A 27,999-nucleotide genomic window follows, 5' to 3' on the forward strand; every position below is an offset into this window, starting at 1 on the left:
AATTAGTAATTATGTTGCCTGTGTCCACTCCTCTCTGACAAGACGTTTTGGTTCAAACAACTTTATTCACAGTTTAATCAAAACAGGTCACAGATCAGGGTATTTTAACCTAAAAATACTGTAGAACATGAACAATTACTGGAAATATCACTGACTTTGCTGCCCGCGTTCAGTAGCTCCTCAAACCAAAGCCTTTCAGGTTTAACAGAGCATACAATAAATGGATGCGTGCGATTGCAGCAGTGGAATATGGGTACAGTTTTTTACGACATGATTGAGGTAATCTAAGGGAAACATTATGCAGAGGGAATATGGTTATTGATAGACGTGAGTCTTATGAAAGTGATATGTTGTATTGCTCTTTGGCAGTGCCATCTCAAGTTCACATCCACAGAAGGTCGTGTGCAGTAGATATTCAATCATTTTCTTTTACAAATAAAATTGGATTAGATCATTTTTTTTGCAGTAGATTCAACATAACATATTACGAGGTTCCATTACAAATGCTGCATGTTTCAAAAACGCAGTGCTATGAAAGTTCAGTTCTCACAGTAACGTCACTGTCGAACATAAAAGCCACACCTCGGAGGAAGCAGTCACAAATGGAAATCAGCTGGATAGACAATCGGATTGGCTCTCGTTGTACCACCCTTTAACCAGTGTGGCAGCGTGAGATTGGACCTACACAGTGATGCAATTAGCCCCTCCCCTTTAATGATGGCGTTGAACTGTGGACTTAATCATCTCCACTTAGTGATTGCTGGGATCTTCAATAAAATAAAATGTGCTTGTCAGGGTTAGCTGTCCATGGTCTCTCTCGACCATTAACCAGGGTTAGGTTGTCAGGGTTAGCTGTCCATGGTCTCTCTTGACCATAAACTAGGCATAGGGTCAATCCTTAAGTCAGGGACCATGATGGAGGATAAAAATCACAGTAAAAAGGAAGACAAGAAACCATGGGCATTTCAAAAATGTCGTTCACGGTATGGTTTGGATCCAGCTGATGTGAAACATGCACTTGTCGGGGATATCCTTCCTCTAAATGCGCAAATGGCTCTCTGGGTCAGGCTCTACAAAACATTGAGACAAGAGGGGAAAAAAAATAAAAAATGGGGAGGATGTATCGGCCTGCATGGGCTTGTCTTCCATCGGGAGAGCGTTAGACACAGAGAGCTTTGGGGAACCTGAAGACAAGGAGAGAACAAGGTAGTGTCAATCATGTCTCTATCTAGACAAAACACACATGCAACCCCATGCACTGATGAAACTATATATGTAAGACAGAGGCCCATATGTGCACTAGAGTATAAGCCGGTAGTAACATTACTATAGTAAAACGATCCCACCTGTCCTCGGTGAATCCCTCTATCTCTTCATCATCATCATTCAGCTCCATGTCCAACTCATTGTCAAGACAACCGCGGCCACTCAGGACACTTTGGAAATAAAGCAGAAATATCATGACTCCTTATTCAATCATAGCGGTACATCGGTTTTCTCTGGTTGACAAATTGCTTTTGGAGTTGATCTGTTCAGTCCCCTTCCCTAGCCTTTTGTCCTCCTGGTAATGGATTACACTCCCATACCACATGAGACCAGACGGGCTTTAGCTGCCTCAGCACATCAAGCACCATCAACTCCTGCTGCTGTATAGTGAAAACCACCCCCCCAGAAACAGTAGAATATGCTAGTTTGGTGTGAGCAATTCATACCAGCAACGCAAGACAGATTTTCTCATCCACAGGCCACCAACTATTTCATACTGGCTGTAAGAACTAACAAACTCTTTTGTCAAAGATCGCATGGAGACAGAGTGAGGTCCGCTATGGCTGCTCACCTGACGGAGCGACAGGTGAAAAATACAATCCTCTTCAGCCTCTTGTTGTAGAAGAAGTAGTTGAAGGACCAGAGGCTGCCTTCCTCCCCAAAGGGGTCTGAGTCCAGGTCAGGGTTGTAGCTGAGGACAAAGAGGGGACATATAAATATACTTCATATACAGGCAGCAAACAAGAATCAGAAAACACACTGTACATGTACATTCACACACACCTGTATATGTCACATTCCTGCAGGCTAATTTCCTGGTCGATGAAGTTCCACAGCTCTGGCCCCAGGGAGTTGAACTCCACTCCAACTGATGAGTACAGGCTGCCGTTTACTGCATTCGTCACCTGGATGGAGGCACGGTACACAAATCGTTACAACTTCTCATTCTCCTTACAGATGAATAGACCTCTTTAAGGCCTTTGCTGTATGTCGGATTCAGACTTCTGCGATTATCACGTCACTGTGCGACGTTACCAAATTAAAATCTTGACATCAACCTGGCCAGATTGTACGACTTTCTTCAGGTCTGCAATTGGCTTGCGAGGCTACGTCAGCAGATACAGGCTGTCAGCGGTGCATTTCCCCCTGGGCATGTGCCAACACCAGCAGCGAAAGCCTCAGTCTATGCTTATGCGCGAGTGAAGTGAGTTTGGAAAAACAAAGAATACATCTTAGAAAAAGTTCACATACAAAACTTTTTGTCCGAACTCAGAATCAAAAATCGGCTTCCCCAAAATAACATGGTCGCATGGTGGTATAACGTTTTATTTGGACTGGAGATTCCTCAAAACCCCATCAGGTAGCCTAAACAAGATGATTATTAGGGAAATCATTATTCTTGCACAGCATGCAAAAGTTTCAATCAAACTATTATACAAATTTGACTATTCACAATAATCGTATTATTGTGTGCATACTCTGTGCCGGCCATGTTCCTATTGGTCAGTCACCGGGATCGGCTCGTAACACTAGCCACACGACAAAGGCAAAACAAATCTGACACCGAGAACTTTGCCAGAGCCTACGGCTAAAATCGTCCGGTCTGCAAAGGCCTTCACAGCAGCGGTGTCAAACTCAACTCCCGAAGGGCCTCCGTTGTACTTGTTTGATCAATTAAGATGATTTATTAGTTAGGTTATAATTGAAAGGTTATTGATAAGTCACTTGGTTGTCGAGGTCTTAATTAGACAAACTGAAAGGTGATAAAAAGGAACCAACCAGCAGACACACGGCCCTCCAGGAATTGAGCTTGACACCTCTATCTTACAGCCTGTGATTTTCCATAAGGCCCTTGTAGAAAATTCACCATCTCCCCCTTATGTGTATGGCTTTGTAACAATGTGCTCCCGGGACTTGCATGGGAGGATTCAGAGCATCTGTATGTGAGCAATTCTGAAATGAGCCTTGAACAGCTGTTTTAATTGAGCTGGTTTAAAGTCATCCCAATGTGGTCTAATCATGAGAGGAACGGAGGTAGTGCTACTGACCCAGTTGAGGCTGGGCTCCCGGCTGAACTCGTGGCCCCGAGCTGTACTGAAGTCGTAGTCGGGCCTGAATGACTCGTTGAGCGTGGTGATGAGGTAGAACAATGTCTTCCTGCAACACTTGTCACTCAGAGGGTTCACACCATCCTCACTGCTCTTCCCTAGTCTGCGCAAAACAATGGAGATGAGTGGAGATGGAGATGAAAAAAAGATTATCCATTCACGTGCCACAACTGACAGTGCGATACAACACCAGTATCTACAGAGTAGTATTCATTAGTGCGCACTGTAGGAAAACATTTCACAATGGAAAACAAAAACAGGTAGTCCCTCCCCATTGGTATCGGTTTCATTCCTAGTGATCAGACCCGTGTTATGAAAACATTGTGTGGCTGTGGTCCTTACTGGGGTGGGCTCGTGGCGCTGGACTGGGGGGGCGAGAGGGCCTCTAGGACATGTGGTTCCCCTTCCTGGCAGAACTGCTTAAACATGTGCTTGTCATCACCAGCCATCTTGCAGGAGTAGCTCTCGATCCTAAAGAGAGAGACAAAACCCAGAGTTAAACTGTTGGCATTTCCATTCATTTACTGACTGCGGAGGACATGGGTATTGTCTCAAACTAATCATCTCCCTAATTCAATAATGCAAACCGTACAGTATCTCATCTACTGGCCCTCCCACATTGTATGTTTCTTTGTGTTTATTGCTTTGAACAAGTCTCGGTTGTCTGTTTCATTGAGTTCCATTTGAGGGATGTGGATGGAATGGCACTAGGTTGAGGGAGTCGTGCAGGGTCTGGTCATGTTTATTTCCCCCCCCCCCCCCCCCCCCCCCCCCCAACCGTAGCTATGCAAGAGAAGAGGTTGTGCAACTCAAACTCTGGCTCAGACACACTGTGGCCCAGTCTAATTATAGGAAGGGGCAAAGGTCAGGTGGGTGAGTGTCACATGACTGGCTAGTTTCCATTAACAGACAAATGGGACTCACCACCTGGATTGAGTAGGTCTTATGTAGCAAAATGTGAAATGGTGTTTACATTTTTTTTTATACATTGGATCAAAAGTGGAGACTGAGCTACAAAATGGTATGTCATATACTGCATTTGAGGAAAGTAATTCTGCCTTGAAAGTTGATCAACTTGTAAACTCACTTTTGAGAAAATGGCCTTTGAATGTTTTGGTATCTAGTGAAGAGCTCTTTGTCTACACCCATCCCGCATCGATCACACCCTCTAAAGCTTTAGCCCCACCCATCTCGTTTCGCTCTAGGAGCGCACACTTGACGCTGTGGCCGATGATTTGTTCACCTCTGGATAACATAAAACAGTCTAACCAGCTCTACTAGCAACAATTTCATTACACTTTTTTGCAGACATTTACTGACACCGGCCATTTTCAATGGGTGTTGTACACACGTCACGTAACGTTAGCTAGTTAAACAACAACGAACAAAGTGACAACAATGCCTAACATTAGGCTCTAACTAGAAAAGCAAACCGCTCTGGGAAACGAATAATAACCTCCGCTAAGGAGCCAGCCAGCTAGCTAACAGTACACTTTAGCTTAACCCTTGTGTAATGGTAAAAAATGACCCGCCACTATATTTAACAGCAGAGAAAATCCCCAAAATAATATTTTATCAACTTGAAATTATATGACTTTTCCTAGCATGACCCCAACATTAGAAAAAGTGAAACATCACCTTTGTTCATATTTCTATGAAAGCTGCACCCACTGGGGAATAAAGATGGTCTTAGGGTCATTTTGACCCGCCAGTTATAAAATAATTTACACACCACAAACACACACACAGAAATAGAGATTATTTTGTCTGAGTTCAATCAGTAGCACACAAACACTTTGTGCATGTGCAGCATCATCCCTCCAGGAAAAAACACGACTCAAGTTCAGACAAAATAAAAACAAAATTAACATTTATTGAAAGCATTGTTTACTAATGGGAATGCAGTCAGAGGCTATAAAAAGGTTATCTTTGCTGTAGTCATAAGTGCACGTTTCAGTGCCCAACAGGTTGCAGATCTGATTTTTTTCAGATACCCAGGAGGAACAAGAGAACAATGATTTAGAAGAGGAGGAGGTATCTGAAGACTATGGGAAAGAATACAACCCAGAGCACAATGCATCATCTTCAGATGAGGAAGAAATCCCCCAAGCTGAAAGGGACATTTTTGCTGTTCTTTGACAAAAATATAACTTGGTCCTTGTCACCATGACAACCAGGGTAGGATGGCAGCACAAAATGTCGTAAGAATGACCCCAGGGCCCACAAGACAGGCAGTTGCCCATGCCCAGGACATCGGCTCAACATTCTAGAAGTTCATCACACCAGCCATCGGAAAAAATCTTCCTGGAGATCACAAATTTGAAGAGTTTCTGTAAATATGGAGACAACTGGAAAAGAATGGATGAGATTGACCTGCGTGCCTACATAGGGCTGCTAATCTTAGCAGTTGTGTATAGCTCCCGAGGCGAAGGGCTACATGTAGTGTCTGAGATGCTGTGAGTGGAAGGACGATTTTCCGAATGCTACGATTTGATAGCATTGAGTCAAGACGTGCAAGATGTGAGAGAAACTGGGAGCCATAAGAGAGGTCTGGGAGAAGTGGGTGGAGCTTCTGCCATACCTCTACAACCCTGGGCCTGAAGTAACAGTGGATGAGCAACTGGTTCCATTCAGAGGTACATTTTTATTTTCATATCTGAAATGTGATTTTCACTGTTCATTTTATTATATATTGCTGTAAAATCATTGATTTGTGATTGTTTTCTGTGACATTGATACTAATTGCTGATAGTAATCTCTTTTGTCCAAAGGTTGCTGTCCTTTGCAGAAGTATATGCCCAGCAAGCCAGCAAAGTATGGCATCAAGATATGGGTGGCCTGTGATGCACAATCCAGTTACGATTGGAAGATGCAAGTCTACATAGGGAAGCCGACCAGTGGAGGCCCGGAGAAGAACCAGGGGATGCGGGTTGTGCTTGATGTGACAGATGGACTGAGGGGGCACAATGTCACGTGTGACAATTTCTTCACTTCTTATGAAGTCAGCCAACAGCTCCTAAAGAGGAAGATCACCATGGTTGGCAGTTAGAAAGAACTCCCCCTGCACTCCTCAACAAGGGGGAGAGAGACCTTCTCCCCCATCACCACTCTAGTTTTTTACCTCCCAAAGAGGAACAAGAATGTGGTCCTCCTGAGCACACTGAACAAAACGGCTGAGATAAGTGATCGTGAGGACAGGAAGGCAGCCATCATTCTGGACTACAACCACAACAAAGGAGGGAGGCCTGGACAAGTTGATTGGAACTTACAGCTGCAGGAGGATGACAGCCTGCTGGCCCCTGGTCATCTTCCATAACATCATTGTGTCCTCATACAATGCCTTTGTGATATGGAACAAGATCAACCCTACCTGGATGCCTGATAAGCGGAACAAGAGGGTGTTCCTGGAGCAGCTGGGAAAGGCACTTGTAATCCCACACATTCAAAGAAGGGAGCGCCTCCCCCGCACAGCAGCCTCTGCAGCGCTTGTGAAAGCTGTTTAGGGGGCTGAATCTTGTCCTGATCCACCTGAGGCTGCAGCTGGGGCAGGCAAGAGGAGGAGATGCCAATTCTGCCCCCCAAAGAAGGACTGTAAAACAAATACTATGTGCTGCACATGTGAGAAATACATCTGCAAAGTCCATGCACACACACTTACATACTGTCCTACATGTGCTAATTACACTTGATTTATTTTCTTCACATTTTTTTTGTATCAATCTAATGTGTTTATACACCTTGTGGGTGGGAGCAATGGTTAAAAAAAAAAATGGGAGAAGACTAGAATTTTGTAGTTTAATTCCTCATTGCTCAGTATAAGAATATCACTATGTTGCCAAAAAAGTTCAAGACTAACGGTTTCCCTTCAATAAAATGTGTTAAACTACTTTCTGCATATTTCTGCTACACAAGTGCTATCTCTCGCTAAAGTATCTGTTTACACCTATGCAGTCCCTTTAACAATAATAATAAACCTCTACTTCAAATCAAATCGTATTTGTCACATACACATGGTTAGCAGATGTTAATGCGAGTGTAGCGAAATGCTTGTGCTTCTAGTTCCGACAACGCAGTAATAACCAGAGTAATCTAACCTAACAATTCCAAAACTACTACCTTATACACACAAGTGTAAAGGGATAAAGAATATGTACATATGAATGAGTGATGGTACAGAGCGGCATAGGCAAGATGCAGTAGATAGTATCGAGTACAGTACATACATATGAGATGAGTAATGTAGGGTATATAAACAGTGGCATAGTTTAAAGTGGCTAGTGATACATGTATTACATAAAGATGCAGTAGATGATATAGAGTACAGTATATACATATGAGATGAATAATGTAGGGTATGTAAACATTATATTAAGTAGCATTTTTTAAAGTGGCTAGTGATATATTTTTATAATCAATTTCCACCAATTTTCATTATTAAAGTGGCTGGAGTTGAGTCAGTATGTTGGCAGCAGCCACTCAATGATAGTGGTGGCTGTTTAACAGTCTGATGGCCTGGAGATAGAAGCTGTTTTTCAGTCTCTCGGTTCCAGCTTTGATGCACCTGTACTGACCTCGCCTTCTGGATGATAGCGGGGTGAACAGGCAGTGGCTCGGGTGGTTGTTGTCCTTGATGATCTTTATGGCCTTCCTGTGACATCGGGTGGTGTAGGTGTCCTGGAGGGCAGGTAGTTTGCCCCCGGTGATGCGTTGTGCAGACCTCACTACCCTCTGGAGAGCCTTACGGTTGTGGGCGGAGCAGTTGCCGTTCCAGGCGACAGGATGCTCTCGATTGTGCATCTGTAGAAGTTTGTGAGTGCTTTTGGTAACAAGCCAAATTTCTTCAGCCTCCTGAGGTTGAAGAGGCGCTGCTGTGCCCGCCAGGCACTTCAATCACTTACATTTTTTAAATATCTTTTCTCTCTCCAATTTCATGGTATCCAATTGATAGTTATAGTCTTGCCCCATCGCTGCAACTCCCGTACGGACTCGGGAGAGGCGGAGGTCAAGAGCCGTGCGTCCTCCGAAACACGACCCAGCCAAGCCGCACTGCTTCTTGACACAATGCCCGCTTAACCCAGAAGCTAGCCGCACCGTGTCAGAAGAAACACCGTACACCTGGCAACCGTGTCAGTGTGCTAGCACCTGGCCCGCCACAGGAGTCGCTAGAGCGCAATGGGACAAGGAAATCACAGCCTGCCAAACCCTCTCCTAACCCGGACGATGCTGGGCCAATTGTGCGTCGCCTCATGGGTCTCCCAGTCACTGCCAGCTGTGACACAGCCTGGGATCGAACCCGGGTCTGTAGTGATGCCTCAAGCACTGCCTTAGACAGCTGTACCACTTGATTTTAACAAACAATTTGTCCCCCCAAAAAATGCAGATTTCAAAGTCCCGATGTGGCCCTCGAGCCGAAAAGTTTGCCCACCCCTGCTATATAGGATATGTGCTTGTGTGTGTGTAGGCCTATTTGTAACAGACTTTGTGGTTAAATAAAACATTTTTATCCAGAAACAGTCATTCTATGGAAAACTATGATAGAATGTGAACCTCAAACATGAGACTGTATGCTCTGTTTTGTATCATTATGGGTCCAGTTGAATATTTCTGAGTAATTGCAGACTTTGGCTTTTAATTGGGGTGGAAAGAAGTCAGCCTCAGAGTCAAATTGTGCCAGCTTGGCCTCTGCTGCCATCATGGGCCGTACTAATCCAGTAAGCAGCAGGCTAAACACCATCAGTGCCCAGCTGTGAGTGTGTGTATGCTCCATACCACTCTCCATTACAGTATAAAAATAGCCACAAAGGCCTGTCAGAGGACACCCTGTCCTGGGTCACACTGCCCCCATGGGTCAGAACCATGAAAGGAGTCACCACCACCTGCACCGTTCCGACTGGTTCCACAACCTACAGTCCTTTGTAAAATCCCTGCTCCTACTGTTACACCACATCTTTAGCACAGAGACACACCTCTGTGGGAGTTCAGTTGACCATATTATTCTGACAGTTTGTTGTTTACCTCTGTGTTTACATATGCAGTGTCCTCAGCTTTGACTTTACTCTTCATAGGCTGTATGGTTATGGTATTGTTGACGCTCCCAGAGAGCCTCAAAGTGTTAATCTTGCCTTTTTAAAAATACAGCCTATCAACCCAATAAGAAATACACCCCCGAAGAGAGGCACAGAATGCATGCACCATCCACAGAGGAGGTAGGGTGAGAGGTGTGTTATGGTCCATGAACAGCTGATCCTGTAGTAGTAGCAGCCAACAGTTCCATCTGTCACCATGCACTTGCGGTTCACACACAGGCCTACTAAAGGACAGTACATTTAGTAACTGTTTGGACACCTACTCATTAAAGAGTTTTTATTTGTACTATTTTCTACATTGTAGAATATATTAGTAAAGACAAACTATGAAATAACACATGGAATTGTAGTAACCAAGTGTTAAAATATATATATTTTATATCCGTCAAAGTAGCTACCCTTCGCCTTGATGACAGCTTTGCACGTTCTTGGCATTCTCTCAACCCGCATCAATCAAATGTATATATAAAGCCCTTTTTACATCAGCCGATGTCACAAAGTGCTACACAGAAACAACAGGGTTGCCTAAAGCCCAAACAGCAAGCAATGCAGAAGCACGGTGGCTAGGAAAAACTCCTTGGATAAGGCAGGAACCTAGAAAGGAACCAGTCTCAGAGGTGGCCGTCCTCTTCTGGCTGTGTCAGGTGGAGATAACACTACATGGCCAAGATATTCAAACCTTCATAAATGACCCACAGGGTCAAATAATAATAATAATCAAAGTGGTTGTAGAGGGTGCAACAGGTCGCTTTCATAGCATCACCTGGAATACTTTTCCAACAGTATTGAAGGAGTTCCCAAATATGTTGAGTATTTGTTGGCTGCTTTTCCTTCACTCTGCGGTACAACTCATCCCGAACCATCTCAATTGGGTTGAGGTCGGGTGATTGTGGAGGCCAAGTCATCTGAAGCAGCACTCCATCACTCTCCTTATTGGTCAAATAGCCCTTACACAGCCTGGAGGTTTATTGGGTCATTGTCCTGTTGAAAAACAAATGATAGTGGGACAAAGAGCAAACCAGATGGGATTGCGTATTGTTGCAGAATGCTGTGGTAGCCATGCTGGTTAAGTGTGCCTTGAATTCTAAATAAATCACAGACCGTATCATCAGACCAAAGGACAGATTTTCACCGGTCTAATGTCCATTGCCCGTGTTTCTTGGCCCATCAAGTCTCTTTTTCTTATTGGTGTCCTTTAGTAGTGGTTTCTTTGCAGTAATTTGACCACGAAGGTCTGATTCACACAGTCTCCTCTGAACAGCTGATGTTGAGATGTGTTTGTTACTTGAACTCTGAAGCATTTATTTGGGTCGCAATTTCTGAGGCTGGTAACTAATGAACTTATCCTTTGAAGCAGCGGTGACTGGGTCTTCCTTTCCTGTGGTGGTCATGAGAACCAGTTTCATCACTGCTGGTTTTTGTGACTGCACTTGAAGAAACTTTAAAAGTAATTTACATTTTCCGTATTTATTGACCTTCATGTCTTAAAGTAATGATGGACTGTCGTTTCTCTTTGCTTATTTGAGCTGTTCTTGCCATAATATGGACTTGGTCTTTTACCAAATAGGGCTATCTTCTGTATACCAACCTCTTATCTTGCCACAACTGATTGTCTCAAACGCATTAAGGAAAGAAATTCCACAAATTAACTTAAGGCACACCTGTTAATTGAAATGCATTCCCGGTGACTACCATATGAAGCTGGTTGAGAGAATGGCAAGTGTGCAAAGCTGTCATCAAGGCAAAGGGTGGCTACTTTGAAGAATCTCAAATATAACATATTTTGATTTGTTTAACACTTTTTTGGTTAATACATGATTCCATGTGTGTTATTTCATAGTTTTGATGTCTTCACTATTATTCTACAATGTAGAAAATAGTAAAAAAGAAACAAAAACCCTTGAATGAGTAGGTGCGTCCAAACTTTTGAATGGTACTGTATGTGTTCGTCATGCAACAGTAAAGCAGGCGTTACAAAACACTTTGTGATAAGTGATTAGATTGAAGGTCATTTTTTTTTGACTGATGATGCTGGTCTAGAGTTGTTATGGTAATTACCTTCCAAGGATGCGAGACTCTCCCGTTTCAACACAGAGTTGAGAGCTCAGAGCTTCAAAACTGCTGTTTTCTAACAGTTTCATTGCTGCCTGTGAGAGGAAAGGGAAATGTTAAAATAGACAGTCCATCAGCCATTTAAGAACTTTTTCACGGCTTCCTTAGTGGGAAAACGGGGTGTATGAATAAAATGTTATCCCTATGGTGTAGTTATTAATCTACTTGACAGGGGCAGGTTGAGCAAATTAGCCCAGTGGAGTAGGTTTTCAGCAATATGTGAATGCAACCTGGTCTCAGAGCATTTTGTATTATTCTGGAAGTAAATCCAAGATACTCCATTTAGTAAAATTTTACTTTTCGTAAGGTTAGTTTGCAGTGGTGTAAAATACTTAAGTAAAAATACTTTAAAGTACTACTGAAGTAGTTTTTTGGGATATCTTTACTATTAATATTTTTTAACGTTTTAATTTACTTCACTACATTCCTGAAGAAAATATACTTTTTACTCCATACATTTTCCCTGACACCCAAAAGTACTTATTATATTTTGAATGCTTAGCAGGACAGGAAAATGGTCTAATTCACACACTTAAAGGGAAAATCCCTGGTCATCCCTACTGCATCTGATCTGCATCTGATCTGGCAGACTTGTAAATTAAGTCTGAGTGTTGGAGTGTGCCCCTGGCTATCCATACATTTAAAAAATGGTTTTGAAATTATTTGTACTTTTACTTTTGATACGCAAGTATATTTAAGACCCAAACTTAGTTTTACTTTTACTCAAGTAGGATTTTACTGGGTGACTTTCACTTTAGTCATTTTCTATTAAGGTATCTTTACTTTTACTCAAGTATGACAATTGGGTACTTTTTCCACCACTGTCAGTTTGTGGAACCCATCACCCATTTCATATGATATGAATTACAATTCGTATTATGTTACGAATTTGCAAAACATACATGTTACGAATTCTAGCTAGGTGGTTAAAAGTTAGCTAAAATTGCTAAGTAATTATAAAGTAGCTAAAAAGGTAGTATGTTGCTAAAGTTGTCTGTGATGAGATTGGAACTTACAGCCTTTGGGTTGCTAGACGTTCGCATTATGTCAACCCATCCACCCTGATCAAACACCCTACTTAAGTATCCTCCATCTCTCATGTAACTATACCAAACTTAACATACATACATCATAACATACATCTGTCTAGCTGACCCATCCCCCACTAAACCTCTGCTTGCTAGGTAGTTGGCTACAGTAGCTAGCTAATCTACACATTTCACATAAACGTTATTCTTACCAAAGATAACGTCGACGCTCTTTGTGAAACGGAAATGTCTTTACCAATTTCACTTATGTTTCTCTTAGCGGGCGAGGACGAGCAACAGATTTGTTGTTGTTATGCAAGTTAGCTAGCAAGCACTGACTGTGTCAGAGCAGTTAGTTCCTAAACTTCAGCAATTTAAAAAGATATTCGTACGAGATTGATTTATCGGTAAAGCTTTTATCGAAAAACTTATTATGCCGATTAAATTAGACATCAAATCCAAAGAACCCCTGAATCCGTCTGACTTGGATTGCAGCGGCATCCCTTTTGACAGATTTACGTTGACCGAGATACGCTAACGTTAGCTTGCTAGCTACAGTTTCTGTCAGATCAAGTCGCCTTTTCTTATCGACTTGATCCCTTGCACTGCTTCTGTTTACTTCGCAAAGTCCCTGTGTAATGTTTGATGAGCAATACTGATCATTTGAAGGCACACCACACACCAGTGTCGATGAAAACGTAATAAATCCACTGTATTTAACCCCCGCCCACTGTAAACCATGAACTACATTTTCATTGTCAAAGACCACACCTACTTATTTTGAGTGTCGCTTTGTAGTGCTCTGAATGGCTGACTGACATGTCCTTATAAACCACGGATGGTTATGATTGGTCAAAATGGTGTGTCGTTTAATAATTCTAGATTGACAGGCGACGTACGGCCCTGTTGGAAGTCAAAGGCATCAATTCTTCCGACAACAAAAGCTGAGTGGCAACCCTTAACTGCATGATAACAATGCCTAAAACGAGTTGATTCACAGTCGATTTCTGTGCAGTATTTGTCTGTTCTAACAAGGCAGGAATGACAACAGGGGAAAAATATTTTTACAGATTACCTGCAATCATGAAACACCAAGTAAATAAGACTCAATAACTGTCAGAAAAGCGAAGAAACTGCAAGACCTGAACCCACACAGCTTGTAGTATAGGGTCAGCTCCGATCATTTCATCAGTGGTAAGGGACAGATCGCAATTTATTCGGGGGAGAGGTGGTCCAAAGTAGAGGAGGGTTATCAAACTTTTTTTTCCTTTGGAGGGTTGTGTGTGTGTGTGTGTTTTTTTAATTTATTGGGCACAGGGGAGGGAGTGCATTTCCCCCCACAACAAACGCGATCACAACACACAGGTTAAAATATTTAAATAACTGACCCAATTACATTAATTTAGGGACAGGTCGAAAAGCATTCAACATTTATGTCAATTTAGCTAGCTAGGTAATTTGTCATATTTAGCTAGCTTGCTGTTGTTAGCTAATTTGTCCTGGGATATAAACATTGAGTTGTTATTTTACCTGAAATGCACAAGGTCCTCTACTCCGACAATTAATCCACACATAAAACTGTCAACCAAATCGTTTCTGGTCATCTTTCCTCCTTCTAGGCTTTTTCTTCTCTTGACTTTATATTGCGATTGGCAACTTTTATAAATTAGGTGCATTACTGCCACTGACCTCGTTAGACTTTCAGTCACCCACGTGGGTATAACCAATGAGGAGATGGCACGTGGGTACCTGCTTCTATAAACCAATGAGGAGATGGGAGAGGCAGGACTTGCAGTGTGATCTGCGTCACAAATAGAACTGACTTCTAACAGTGTGGGTGCAACAATTTAATAATATAGATTTCTACATTTATTTTGCAACGCTGGCGCACACGATGCGAGCGGTGTAGTCAGGGTATTATGCGGTATCCTTTTCTGTGTGCTAACTTTTCATCTATCCAGCATTCATAGTGTTCTCTGTGTGCTAACTTTTAATCTATCCAGCCCTCTATCCACCATTCATAGTGACAATACTGGAAGGTGGATTGTTTGTTTAGATCTGCAATAGGCTAACTAGCAATCATGCCACACATAAACTACCACACATAAAAATCATACCACACAATCATACCACACATTATTAAGCTTTAGCTACTGCAAGCCTATGATATGAATGCCATGTGCACCGGCGTTCCAACTGACTCTGACAGTTGAACTTGAGGTAAGGAAGAATGTTTCAGGCTTACCATAGTTACTCCTATAATCCAACAATAAAATGATTATCTTTATACAAAATATTCAGATACATATATATCTATGTAGCAGACGCAGTAGCCATCTGACAAAGAAATGCATGTCCGTGTCACAGCATGCCGCCAACATATCTATCTCTCTGGGGCTAGGCCTAAACATCTCTTCCTTTATATAGGCCATTTTTTTATATATTTAATTTATTTAATTTTCATACAGTGGACACCTACAGTAAGCCTATAGGCCTATGTATGCAATACCCTGATGCATTTAGTTCTCCAATCTCCGACAGCTGAACCATGAGGTGGACAATCATTGTTTTAGGAAAATAACCTAAAAACCAATAAATAAAATAGGAAACACAAGGAATAGTGTTTTTGTAATTTGTTATGGGATGTATTTAAATAAACGTAAATGTGGCTAATTTGGCAAATATCTCTCGTTTATTGATGGCGCTGGCTGCGCCAAGTCGGACCTGAATGCATGTGTATTAGCGGTCCAGGAGTCTTATGGCTTGGGTGTGGAAGCTGTTTAGAAGTCTCTTGGACGTAGACTTGGCACTCCGGTACTGCTTGCCTTACGGTAGCAGAGAGAACAGTTTATGAGTAAGGCGGCTGGAGTAGTATAGAGGTCCTGGATGGCAGGAAGCTTGGCCCTGGTGATGTACTGGGCTGTACGCACTACACGCACCATACCAGGCAGTGATGCAACCAGTCAGGATGCTCTCGATGGTGCAGCTGTAAAACCTTTTGAGGATCTGAGGACCCATGCCAAATCTTTTCACTCTCCTGACGGGGAATAGGTTTTGTCATGCCCTCTTCACGACTGTCTTGGTGTGCTTTGACCATGTTAGTTTGTTGGTGATGTGGACCCCAATGAACTTGATGCTCTCAACCTGCTCCACTACAGCCCCGTCGATGATAATGGGAGCATGCTCGGTCCTCCTTTTCCTGTAGTCCACAATCATCTCCTTTGTCTTGATCATGTTGAGGGAGAGGCTGTTGTCCTTGCACCACATGGTCAGGTCTCTGACCTCCTCCCAATAGGCTGTCTCATCGTTGTCGGTGATCAGGCCTACCACTGTTGTCATCAGCAAACTTAATGATGGTGTTGAGGATCAGCGTGGCGGATGTGTTGTTACCTACCCTTACCACCTGGGGGCGGCCCATCAGGAAGTCCAGGATCCAGTTGCAGAGGGAAGTGTTTAGTCCCAGGGTCCTTACCTTAGTGATGAGCTTTAAGGGCACTATGGTGTTGACCGCTGAGCTGTAGTCAATGAATAGCATTCTCACATATGTGTTCCTTTTGTCAAGGTAGGAAAGGGCAGTGTGGAGTGCAATAGAGATTGCATCATCTGTGGATCTGTTGGTGTTGTATGCAAATGGGAGTGGGTCTAGGATCTCTGGGATAATGGTGTTGATGTGAACCATGGCCAGCCTTTCAAAGCATTTCATAGCTACAGATGTGAGTGCTACGGGTTGGTAGTTATTTAGGCAGGTTACCTTAGTGTTCTTGTGCACAGGGACTATGGTGGTCTGCTTGAAACATGTTGGTATTACAGACTCAGACAGGGAGAGGTTGAAAATGTCAGTGAAGACGCATGCTCGGAGTACTGGTCCTGGTAATCCGTCTGGCCCAGCGGCCTTGTGAATGTTGAACTGTTTAAAGGTCTTACTCACATCGGCTCCGGAGAGTGTGATCACACACTCGTCCGTAACAGCTGATGCTCTCATGCATGTTTCAGTGTTCAGGGTCTCTTTGATTATGCCTGCACATCATGGTTCATCACCAGCGCTGAACATCTAAAGAATAAGCTACAGACTAGGTTTGAATATTTTCCCGGTATTGTTACAAATGTTCCATCCCTAGAATAATCACTTTTCTCCCGGGTAATCTGGTATTTCACGCCCAAACCGGAAGTGTCTTTTTAAAGCACATTAAGCATATTATTATGTCTGGATTTGATAAGACCTTTGATCTGCATGAACATTTATATATAATGCTATCTGAGCCTAATGAGCCCTTCATTAAATGAATGTTTATGAACTCAAGCCCTAAAAAAGCTCACATTTTTGTGCCATTATAGTTATAAACATAGCCTATGCTACCACACACGTATCTGCATGAATCTGCAGGTAGCTAAACAACCAAGTTCAATGTTAGCTAGCTAACATTAGGCTATAGCTAGCCAAGCAAATGTCTTTCTGTCAAAATTAGAAACGTGTCATATCTGAAAATGTAGCTAGCTAGAGTATCTTACCCCTCCCTATACATCATTCATGTATACATCATTCAGATGCCACGGTTGCCCTTAGTTTGAAGATGTATCACAGGTGTTTTCTCAATTTCCTTAGCTATCATACTTGAATCCCAATGATTTCAAAACTCACTCCTCCAGAAAGTGGAGAGCAACACTTACAATGAGGGAAAAAGTATTTGATCCCCTGCTGATTTTGTACGTTTGCCCACTGACAAATAAATGATCAGTCTATAATTTTAATGGTAGGTTTATTTGAACAGTGAGAGACAGAAAAACAACAACAAAATCCAGAAAAACGCATGTCAAAAATGTTAGAAATTGATTTGCATTTTAATGAGGGAAATAAGCATTTGACCCCTCTGCAAAACATGACTTAGTACTTGGTAAATGGTAAAACCCTTGTTGGCAATCACAGAGGTCAGACATTTCTTGCAGTTGGCCACCAGGTTTGCACACATCTCAGGATGGATTTTGTCCCACTCTTCTTTGCAGATCTTCTCATTAAGGGGTCGAGGCTGATGTTTGGCAACTCAAACCTTCAGCTCCCCCCACAGATTTTCTATGGGATTAAGGTCTGGAGACTGGCTAGGCCACTCCAGGACCTTAATGTGCTTCTTCTTGAGCCACTCCTTTGTTGCCATCCACAACCCATTTTCAATGCCCTGGCTGAGGGAAGGAGGTTCTCACCCAAGATTTGACGGTACATGGCCCCGCCCATCGTCCCTTTGATGCGGTGAAGTTGTCCTGTCCCCTTAGTAGAAAAACACCCCCAAAGCATAATGTTTCCACCTCCATGTTTGACGGTGGGGATGGTGTTCTTTGGGTCATAGGTAGCATTCCTCCTCCTCCAAACACGGCGAGTTGAGTTGATGCCAAAGAGCTCCATTTTGGTCTCATCTGACCACAACACTTTCATCCAGTTTGCCAATGAACATCTGAATGATTCAGAGGACAACTTCAGACGGGCATGTATATGTGCTTTCTTGAGCAGGAGGACCTTGCGGGCTCTGCAGGGTTTCAGTCCTTCACGGCGTAGTGTGTTACCAATTGTTTTATTGGTGACTATGGTCCCAGCTGCCTTGAGATCATTGACAAGATCCTCCCGTGTAGTTCTGGGCTGATTCCTCACCGTTCTCATGATCATTGCAACTCCACAAGGTGAGATCTTGCATGGAGCCCCAGGCCGAGGGAGATTGACAGTTCTTATGTGTTTCTTCCATTTGCGAATAATCGCACCACCTGTTGTCACCTTCTCACCAAGCTCCTTGGTGATGGTCTTATAGCCCATTCCAGCCTTGTGTAGGTCTACAATCTTGTCACTGACAACCTTGGAGAGCTCTTTGGTCTTGGCCATGGTGGAGAGTTTGGAATCTGATTGATGGATTGCTTCTGTGGACAGATGTCTTTTATACAGGTAACAAACTGAGATTAGGAGCACTCCCTTTAAGAGTGCTCTATAAAATACCTCTATAAAAGACACCTGGGAGCCAGAAATCTTTCTGATTGAGAGGGGGTCAAATACTTATTTCCCTCATTAAGATGCAAATCAATTTATAACATTTTTGACATGCGTTTTTCTGGATTTTGTTGTTGTTATTCTGTCTCTCACTGTTCAAATAAACCTACCATTAAAATTATAGACCGATCATATCTTTGTAAGTAGGTAAACGTACAAAATCAGCAGGGGATCAAATACTTTTTTCCTCACAGAATACATTAAAAAAAGCTGCGCTAGACAGGATTACCTAGACATACTGAACAGCTCAAATAGACAGAAGTGTACTATATGGCACCAATCCCAACTCATCTCTCAGCATGTCCAGCCCACTCATTATCTCAGCCAATCATGGCTAGTGGGAAGGTTGCTGGCTTTTTCTGTGGCTAAACCAACTAGGCTCGTAATTTAACAATTCTATGTGTTTACAGATGGCATACAAGTTTTTATCAAGGCACATGGAAGTTCACATGTTCGAGAAGACATTTCTGCCAAACAACGCATTAAACATTTTTACATTCAAAGCTGCAAAGCTGTCATCAAAGTGCAAAGCTGTCATCAAGGTAAAGGGTGGCTACTGGGAAGAATCTCAAATGTATTTATTTATTTTTATTTCACCTTTATTTAACCAGGTAGACCAGTTGAGAAGAAGTTCTCATTTACAACTGCGACCTGGTCAAGATAAAGCAAAGCAGTGCGACATAAACAGCAACACAGAGTGCAAAATTATATTATTATGTTGTTCAGACTGTATTCATTTTGAATTGTTACATTTATATGCACTTTGTTTATATACATTAAAAAAGTTATACTTGAAATGCACATGTGTAATAGTATCCTTCTTTTTTACATTTATTTCAATTTGTGGGATTCTGCAGTTTTGCTAATTGTTAATTATTTTTCTTTGATATGGAGCAATATTATATTATGGTGTTCAGATTGTATTCGTTTTGAATGGTTAGATTTATATGCACTTTGTTAATATACATTCAAAAGTTATACTTTAAATGCAAATGTTTAATAGCGGTCTTTTTCATAACAAACCAATGCATTTTAAATAGATTGTGGTTAAGGTAGACTATGATTTCATTTATTAATTTAATTAGAATTGTTTTGACACCAACCATAGTCAAACTATCGCAAACTGTTTGACTTGAAAAAATACAAAACATATTTTTTGGGGAGCCAAAAGAGACGTCTCTTTTTGGTGAGCTGAGCCGAACGAGCCGGCTCACTGAAAAGATCCGGAATGCCCATCACTACCTTTCATCATCTGTGGTCAAAAATCTGGTTTGAGAGCAGTCAAGCCGTGATTGGTCCAAAAAACCTGACCAATTGCGTTTCAGTAGACTGCTACAGGCTATGTTCATTGGCTAGAATTTCCCTCTGTAATTTCTGAATCTTGACATGTAGTAAGTATTTCTACGGGGGATTTAAAATCTCTGCTCAACTAATTCACTGCGTGTGGCAATGCAGTTCTGCTTGCTCAAAGTCACACCCGCAAATTTACAAATTAAATTTGCATAACCCGTTCTCTGCTCGCTCAACCACATTTCTTCTCTCTCGACTCGTGTTTGCTCCCGCAATGATGTTTCATCTTGCTCTCGCGACCGTTAGATTTTTTTAACTTCGATTTGACTCCATAATTTTGGACCAACAAAATTGATTGTTTAAATGTAAAAATCTGACTGTAGAGTTATTGAAAATGTGTTCATTCTTATAACGTTTTCCGTTCCTAATCCTGATGAACAAACAGCTTTACATAAAATCTGATTATCACAATACAGTCATTTTTGCATGGACACATTATTAGGCCATATTGCTTTGATAAGGTAACTTAGCTTAGCATAATCAGTTTTGTCTGTGTTGCTTCTTCATAGTGGCAAAGATTTAAGCTGATCCCAGATGATCTCATACAACCCCAGCCCATAGGCAAAAGTACTAAGCCTGCCAAAGCACGTCATTACACGATTCACTCCGTTCCCGAGAGTGTCCCAACATTTCAGTAAGTCCCTTACGTGTACACATGCCTCTCTATTTGTAAATGTAGCGATTCGAGGCAGTGCAAAACCCCAAACCCCTTTCTAACCACTTCTCCAATGACAAGTCTACCTACATTCTTAGAAAAAATGATTATTTAGTGGGGCAAAACAGTATTTAGTCAGCCACCAATTGTGCAAGTTCTCCCACTTAAAAAGATGAGAGAGGCCTGTAATTTTCATCATAGGTACACTTCAACTATGACAGACAAAATTAGAAAACAAATCCAGAAAATCCCATTGTAGGATTTTTAATGAATTTATTTGCAAATTATGGTGGAAAATAAGTATTTGGTCAATAACAAAAGTGTATCTCAATACTTTGTTATATACCCTTTGTTGGCAATGACAGAGGTCAAACAAAGTCTTCACAAGGTTTTCACACACTGTTGCTGGTATTTTGGCCCATTCCTCCATGCAGATCTCCTCTAGAGCAGTGATGTTTTGGGGCTGTTGCTGGGCAACACAGACTTTCAACTCCCTCCAAAGATTTTCTATGGGGTTGAGATCTGGAGACTGGCTAGGCCACTCCAGGACCTTGAAATGCTTCTTACGAAGCCACTCCTTCGTTGCCCGGGCGGTGTGTTTGGGATCATTGTCATGCTGAAAGACCCAGCCATGTTTCATCTTCAATGCCCTTGCTGATGGAAGGAGGTTTTCACTCAAAATCTCACGATACATGGCCCCATTCATTCTTCCCTTTTTTCTTTCCCTTTGCAGAAAAACAGCCCCAAAGCATGATGTTTCCACCCCCATGCTTCACAGTAGGTATGGTGTTCTTTGGATGCAACTCAGCATTCTTTGTCCTCCAAACACGACAAGTTGAGTTTTTACCAAAAAGTTATATTTTGGTTTCATCTGACCATATGACATTCTCCCAATATTCTTCTGGATCATCCAAATGCTCTCTAGCAAACTTCAGACGGGCCTGGACATGTACTGGCTTAAGCAGGAAGACACGTCTGGTACTGCAGGATTTGAGTCCCTGACGGCGTAGTGTGTTACTGATGGTAGGCTTTGTTACTTTGGTCCCAGCTCTCTGAAGGTCATTCACTAGGTCCCCCCGTGTGGTTCTGGGATTTTTGCTCATCGTTCTTGTGATCATTTTGACCCCACGGGGTGAGATCTTGCGTGGAGCCCCAGATCGAGGGAGATTATCAGTGGTCTTGTATGTCTTCCATTTCCTAATAATTGCTCCCACAGTTGATTTCTTCAAACCAAGCTGCTTACCTATTGCAGATTCAGTCTTCCCAGCCTGGTGCAGGTCTACAATTTTGTTTCTGGTGTCCTTTGACAGCTCTTTGGTCTTGGCCATAGTGGAGTTTGGAGTGTGACTGTTTGAGGTTGTGGACAGGTGTCTTTTATACTGATAACAAGTTCAAACAGGTGCCATTAATACAGGTAACGAGTGGAGGACAGATGAGCCTCTCAAAGAAGAAGTTACAGGTCTGTGAGAGCCAGAAATCTTGCTTTTTTGTAGGTGACCAAATACTTATTTTCCACCATAATTTGAAAATAAATTCATTAAAAATCCTACAATGTGATTTTCTGGATTTTTTTCCCTCATTTTGTCTGTCATAGTTGAAGTGTATCTATGATGAAAATTACAGGCCTCTCTCATCTTTTTAAGTGGGAGAACTTGCACAATTGGTGGCTGACTAAATACTTTTTTGCCCCACTGTAGCTGTCCCCATGGGAGGACCCTTTTTGGGTCGAGGCAGAACCCTTTTTGGTTCCATGTAGAATTATTTTGGGTTCCATGTACAACCTTCTGTGTAAAGGGTTCTACCTGGATCCAAAAAGGGTTGTTCAAATTGTTCTCCTATGGGGACTGCCAAAGAACCCTTTTAGGTTCTAGATAGCACCTGTTTTTTCTAAGAGTGTGGGGTCGTTACTATACAGTGAAGCATGGGAACAGGGTCTTTAGGCCTACCAAGACGGAGGGGGTAGTGTAACACCCCTTGTCTAGGTAGACTAGTGAGGCACATACAACACCTCATACAACAATGTAGCACAGTATAGGCAACTCATAGTAAATACAGTACAATTGAATGCACTAGGGATAGTGTAGGTTCAGGAATTGTGAGGGTGTTGTTCACTTTAAAACATTGGTTGCTGCATAGGCTATATCTAATGTCACTTGTAACTAATGATGCAAATATCAAAATGTAAACTGTATGTTTTGTTATTTTCTAATTATGTTCTGTCTTTGCCTTCCTTAAAAAAGACAGTCACCATTTTCCTGTAAACAGCTCTCACACCCTCTAGTGGTAATATGATGGAGCAAGGTTTGGGAAAAAATTAACAGCAGCTTATGGTATACGATATATGTGATTGTTTTTGACATTCAAATGACCTGTATATGAGATCAAAACTACTACTCGTCATACTCAATATCAATCTCTGGACTTTCAACTTAGTTCAAGCATCTCCATAATGCATATTTTCTCTCCAGCAATCCCACATAACATCATTGCAGAGCACTTCATTCGAGGGCTTGGCCAGCCCACACACGTCAATGAATCCCTGCCATGAATATAATAGGGGCTGCTGCCTACATACAGACTTGAAATCATTGGCCACTATAATACATTGATCACTAGTCACTTTAATAATGCCTCTTTAATAATGTTTACATACAGTGCCTTGCAAAAGTATTCACCCCCCATGGCATTTTTCCTATTTTGTTGCCTTACAACCTGGAAATTAAATAGATTTGGGGGGGGGGGGGGGGGGGGGGGGGGTTGAATCATTTGATTTACACAACATTTCTACCACTTTGAAGATGCAAAATATATTTATATTGTGAAACAAACAAGAAATAAAACAAAAAAACAGAAAACTTGAGCGTGCATAACTATTCACCCCCCCTAAAGTCAATACTTTGTAGAGCCACCTTTTGCAGCAATTGCACCTGCTAGTCTCTTGGGATATGTCTCTATAAGCTTGGCTCATCTAGCCACTGGGAATTTTGCCCATTCTTCAAGGCAAAACTGCTCCAGCTCTTTCAAGTTGGATGGGTTCCAGATGGTGTACAGTAATCTTTAAATCATACCACAGATTATCAGTTGGATTGAGGTCTGGGCTTTGACTAGGCCATTCCAAGACATTTAAATGTTTCCCCTTAAACCACTCGAGAGTTGCTTTAGCGGTATGCTTAGGGTCATTGTCCTGCTGGAAGGTGAACCTCCGTCCCAGTCTCAAGTCTCTGGAAGACTGGGACAGATTTCCCTCAAGAATTTCCCTGTATTCAGCACGATCCATCATTCCTTCAATTCTGACCAGTTTCCCAGTCCCTGCTGATGGAAAAACATTAGGACTGTGTTCTTGGGCTTATGAGAGGTGTTGGGTTTGTGCCAGACATAGCATTTTCCTTGATGGCCAAAAAAATACATTTTAGTCTCATCTGACCAGAGAACACATATGTTTGGGGAGTCTCCCACATGCCTTTTGGCAAACACCAACTCCCACATGCCTTTTGGCAAACACCAAATGTGTTTGCTTATTTTTTTCTTTAAGCAATGTATTTTTTTCTGGCCACTCTTCCGTAAAGCCCAGCTCTGTGGAGTGTATGGCTTAAAGTGGTCCTATGGACAGACACTCCTATCTCAGCTGTGGAGATTGCAGCTCCTTCAGGGTTATCTTTGGTCTCTTTGTTGCCTCTCTGATTAATGCCCTCCTGACTTGGTCCGTAAGTTTTCGTGGGTGGCCCTCTCTTGGCAAGTTTGTTGTGGTGCCATATTCTTTACATTTTTTAAGAATAGATTTAATGGTGCTCCGTGGTATGTTCAAAGTTTCAGATCTTTTTTTATAACCCAACCCTGATCTGTACTTCTCCACAACTTTGTCTCTGACCTGTTTGGAGAGCTCCTTGGTCTTCATGGTGCCGCTTGCTTGGTGGTGCCCCTTGCTTAGTGGTGTTGCAGACACTGGGGCCTTTCAAAACAGGTGCATATATACTGAGATCATGTGACAGATCATGTGACACTTAGATTGCACACAGGGGGACTTTATTTAATTCACTATGCGACTTCTGAAGGTAATTGGTTGCACCAGATCTCATTTAGGGGCTTCATAGCAAAGGGTATGAATACATATGCACACACCACTTTTCTGTTTTTATTTTTTTTAATTTTAAACAAGTTATTTTTTCATTTCACTTCACCAATTTGGACTATTTTGTGTATGTCCACTACATGAAATCAAAATAAAAAAAACACTTAAATTACAGGTTGTAATGCAACAAAATAGGAAAACGCCAAGGGGGTGAATACTTTTGCAAGGCACTGTATCATGAATATACTATATTTTATATCTATTGCATCTTGCCAATGCCGCTCTATCATTGCTCATCTATATATTTATATATATATATTCTTATTCCATTTCTCTACTTAGATGAGTGTGTATTAGGTAGTTGTTGTGGAATTGTTAGATTACATGTTAGATATTGCTGCACTTTCGGAACTAGAAGCACAAGCATTTCGCTTCATTCTGCACTAACATCTGCTAACCATGTGCATGTGACCAATACAATTTGATTTGATAATGTGATGGGCATGCTTCTCCTCCTTAAATAATGGGAAGCTTTTCAGTATAAATAAGAAACTGAATGGAATTAGAGAGGATTCAGTCTGCTTTCCACCAGACACTGGGAGAATAATTCAACTTTCAGCAGGACAATAACCAAAAACACAAGGTCAAATCTACACTGGAGTTGCTTACCAAGAACACAGTGAATGTTCCTGAGTGGTTGAGTTACAGTTTTGACATAAATCTGCTTTACAATCTATGCCAAGACTTGATAATGGTTGTCTAGCAAAGCTCTTAGAGACTTAACCAGAAACATTCACAGCTGGAATCACTACCTAAGGTGATTCTAACATGTATTGACCCAGGGGTGTAAATATGTATGTAAATGAAATATTTCTGTATTTATTTTTCAATAAATTAGCAAAAATGTCTTAAACATGTTTTCAATTTGTCATTATTTGCTATTGTGTGTAGATGGGTTAGAAAAACAATCAATTTAATACATTTTGATTTCAGACTGTAACACAACAAAATGTGTAATAAGTCAAGGGGTATGAATATGTTCTGAAGGCACTGTAGCACCGAAATATACTCTATAATGGCTTACTTAAACAACCTTAATTGCATTTTCTTGGAGGAGAGAAAAATCAATGATAACCAATTGCAATTTTAGCATATAAATCTTGGTGGGGGGGGGGACAAAAATAGTGGGATGCATGCCAGCAAAGCCACTACACAACACAACACTAAACAATACATTAATTGCACTATAACAGTGACAGGGCCTATATAAAGCAGTCCCAACAGCAGTCCCAACATTGCACCACTGCTACACCTGGCTATCAGCGGAGCCTTGTCTGGCAGCGAAACAGTTAATTCAGCCTAATTTATTGCCTTTTAATTAAAAAAACATAGCTGATATGGCTGACTTGCTTAAACAAATGTGGTTTCTATTGACAATTGAGATGTACAAACTATGGCATAAAGGGATGACAAGCGGATAAGAGGCAATCTGTAATTTCGGTTAAGACATTAATGAGCGAGCTGGGACGGACATAGTCAATATAACTATTTGTTTAGCACTTTTGAAATGTACAGCGACAGAATTCAGAATATGAGGGTGCCTACAGTTTTCTCCCTGTACACCAAGTCAGAATTATAGGACAAATAAAGGGGGCATATAAGCAGACAATGAAAGCTCTTACGACCACTGTGCCACCTTCCTTTTCCTGTTCAAGTGAGCACAGCACAACAAGGTGAGTCCAAAAATGTATTGTATGTTGCTGCATAAGTGATATAATATTCCAGGGAGTAATGTATACTGTAGCTGAGAAAGTAATACTAAGTGTATGTTGTGTAGTAAGCTGTTAGTAGCCCATGTGCATCACCGTAATAATTTGGTCTATTTGCCCCTCTTAATTTTGCCTATTGTTCTGACTTGGTGGTGCACATGTAGCCTATAACCTGTTTTAGAGAAATGTAATCATTGAATTTTGTAAAAAGCTTTCATTGTATACTTATATGCCCCCTTTATTTATCCTAAGGTTCTGTCTTGGTGTACAGGGAGAACACTATAAGAACGGCCCATGTTCTGAATTCTATTGCTGTACATTTCAAGCGTGTAAAAAAAATAGATATATTGAATACGTTAATCCTAGCTTGCTCATTAATGTCTTAATCGAAATTACGGATTGCCTCTTATCCGCTTGTCATCCCTTTATGCTATAGTTTGTAAATTTATATATGACACGTATTAATGCCAAAATAACATGCAAAACAGGTTTAAAAAAAGTGTTTATTTTGTTTGCTAAAAATGTGGGGCTCAAAACAGGTGGGGCTCTGTCGGGTCGCCACTGATGCTGACAATATTGACATGCTTTGTTCAAGATCTCCATCATGATTTCTAACAATCTACCATCTTTCTAACAATCTTTCAGAAGAGTAACACTTTACATTATTTACATTTGTTTCAAAGGATTTGTAAAGGGTTTATAAGTAGTTTATAAACTTATAATCATTAGTTTATAGATCGTGCAAAGTTTAGAAATCGGACAAACAGTTCAAACACAATGATAATTGAGACTAAAACTGAAATCATGAAAAAATAGGTTAGTCGAACACAGCTACAGTGCTAGTCTCCTCAACATGGCTCATAAGCGAGCACGAGAGACTGATAAAGCTGTACCCCTCACCAAAAAAGACGGGAGAAATCTGCTTTGGTTGTTTTTTTTTCACTGAATACAACCTGTCTGCAGGGCAGATAAAACGCATGATCCTCAAACACTGGCACATTCTTCAGAGTGACACCATCGCTCAAAGACTTTGCGTCTAATCCTCCCCTGATAGGCTTTATGAGGGTTCAGAAACTGCGTCGTGCACAGTGTGCTCCCGATTGCTCCCGATTGCTACACCTGCGTCCTATACCTGGCTCACTGGTCCACCTAATGTGTTCTATCACTGCGGTCATTGTACACATTGTTCCAACTCAAATGGCACAAAAGTATTCTATCACCTATGTTAGGGTAAATAATACAATATACAATACACATGTTGTTTATATGCTCAAATGCCCATGTGAGCTTGGTTTACATTGGTCAGATGAAACACGTGCTCAAATTAAGAGCAGCTGAACACAAAACAGCTATCTGCACGTGTAACAGCTAGCTAGTTAGCGGTGTTGCGCACTAAATAGCGTTTCACATCGGTTACACTCACCCCCCTTTTGACCTCCTCCTTTTCCGCAGCAACCAGTGATCTGGGTCAACAGCATCAATGTAACAGTGTAACTTTATTCCGTCCCCTCCATCGTGGGTGTCAGTTGTT

The 27,999-nt window shown here is 41.6% G+C and overlaps 1 protein-coding gene across 6 annotated transcripts; it reads right to left on the reverse strand.

Annotated features, from left to right (window-relative positions):
- Positions 1-44: 44 nt before the first annotated feature.
- Positions 45-27,985, reverse strand: maf1b (MAF1 homolog, negative regulator of RNA polymerase III b). Of its 6 annotated transcripts, XR_005036083.1 has the most exons (9): positions 12,589-12,607; positions 11,519-11,607; positions 3,717-3,845; positions 3,315-3,477; positions 2,050-2,171; positions 1,838-1,957; positions 1,347-1,436; positions 682-1,184; positions 45-650 (listed from the first exon to the last, which is right to left on the reverse strand). XR_005036083.1 is itself a non-coding variant. In XM_036944296.1 (8 exons), exons 2-8 carry the CDS (start codon positions 11,599-11,601, stop codon positions 1,160-1,162), a joined length of 732 nt encoding a protein of 243 aa, XP_036800191.1. In that variant the 5' UTR covers positions 11,602-11,607; positions 27,892-27,985; the 3' UTR covers positions 45-1,159. The 6 variants fall into 6 exon arrangements, 5 of the variants coding, with proteins under 5 accessions (XP_036800191.1, XP_036800192.1, XP_021418748.2 ...); XM_036944296.1 differs by lacking the exon at positions 12,589-12,607 and adding an exon at positions 27,892-27,985 and having other exon boundaries at positions 45-1,184; XM_036944297.1 differs by lacking the exon at positions 12,589-12,607 and adding an exon at positions 14,131-14,267 and having other exon boundaries at positions 45-1,184.
- Between the last annotated feature and the right edge of the window lie 14 nt (positions 27,986-27,999).

This window comes from Oncorhynchus mykiss, chromosome 15 (assembly GCF_013265735.2).
Source record: "Oncorhynchus mykiss isolate Arlee chromosome 15, USDA_OmykA_1.1, whole genome shotgun sequence".
NCBI lineage: Eukaryota > Metazoa > Chordata > Actinopteri > Salmoniformes > Salmonidae > Oncorhynchus > Oncorhynchus mykiss.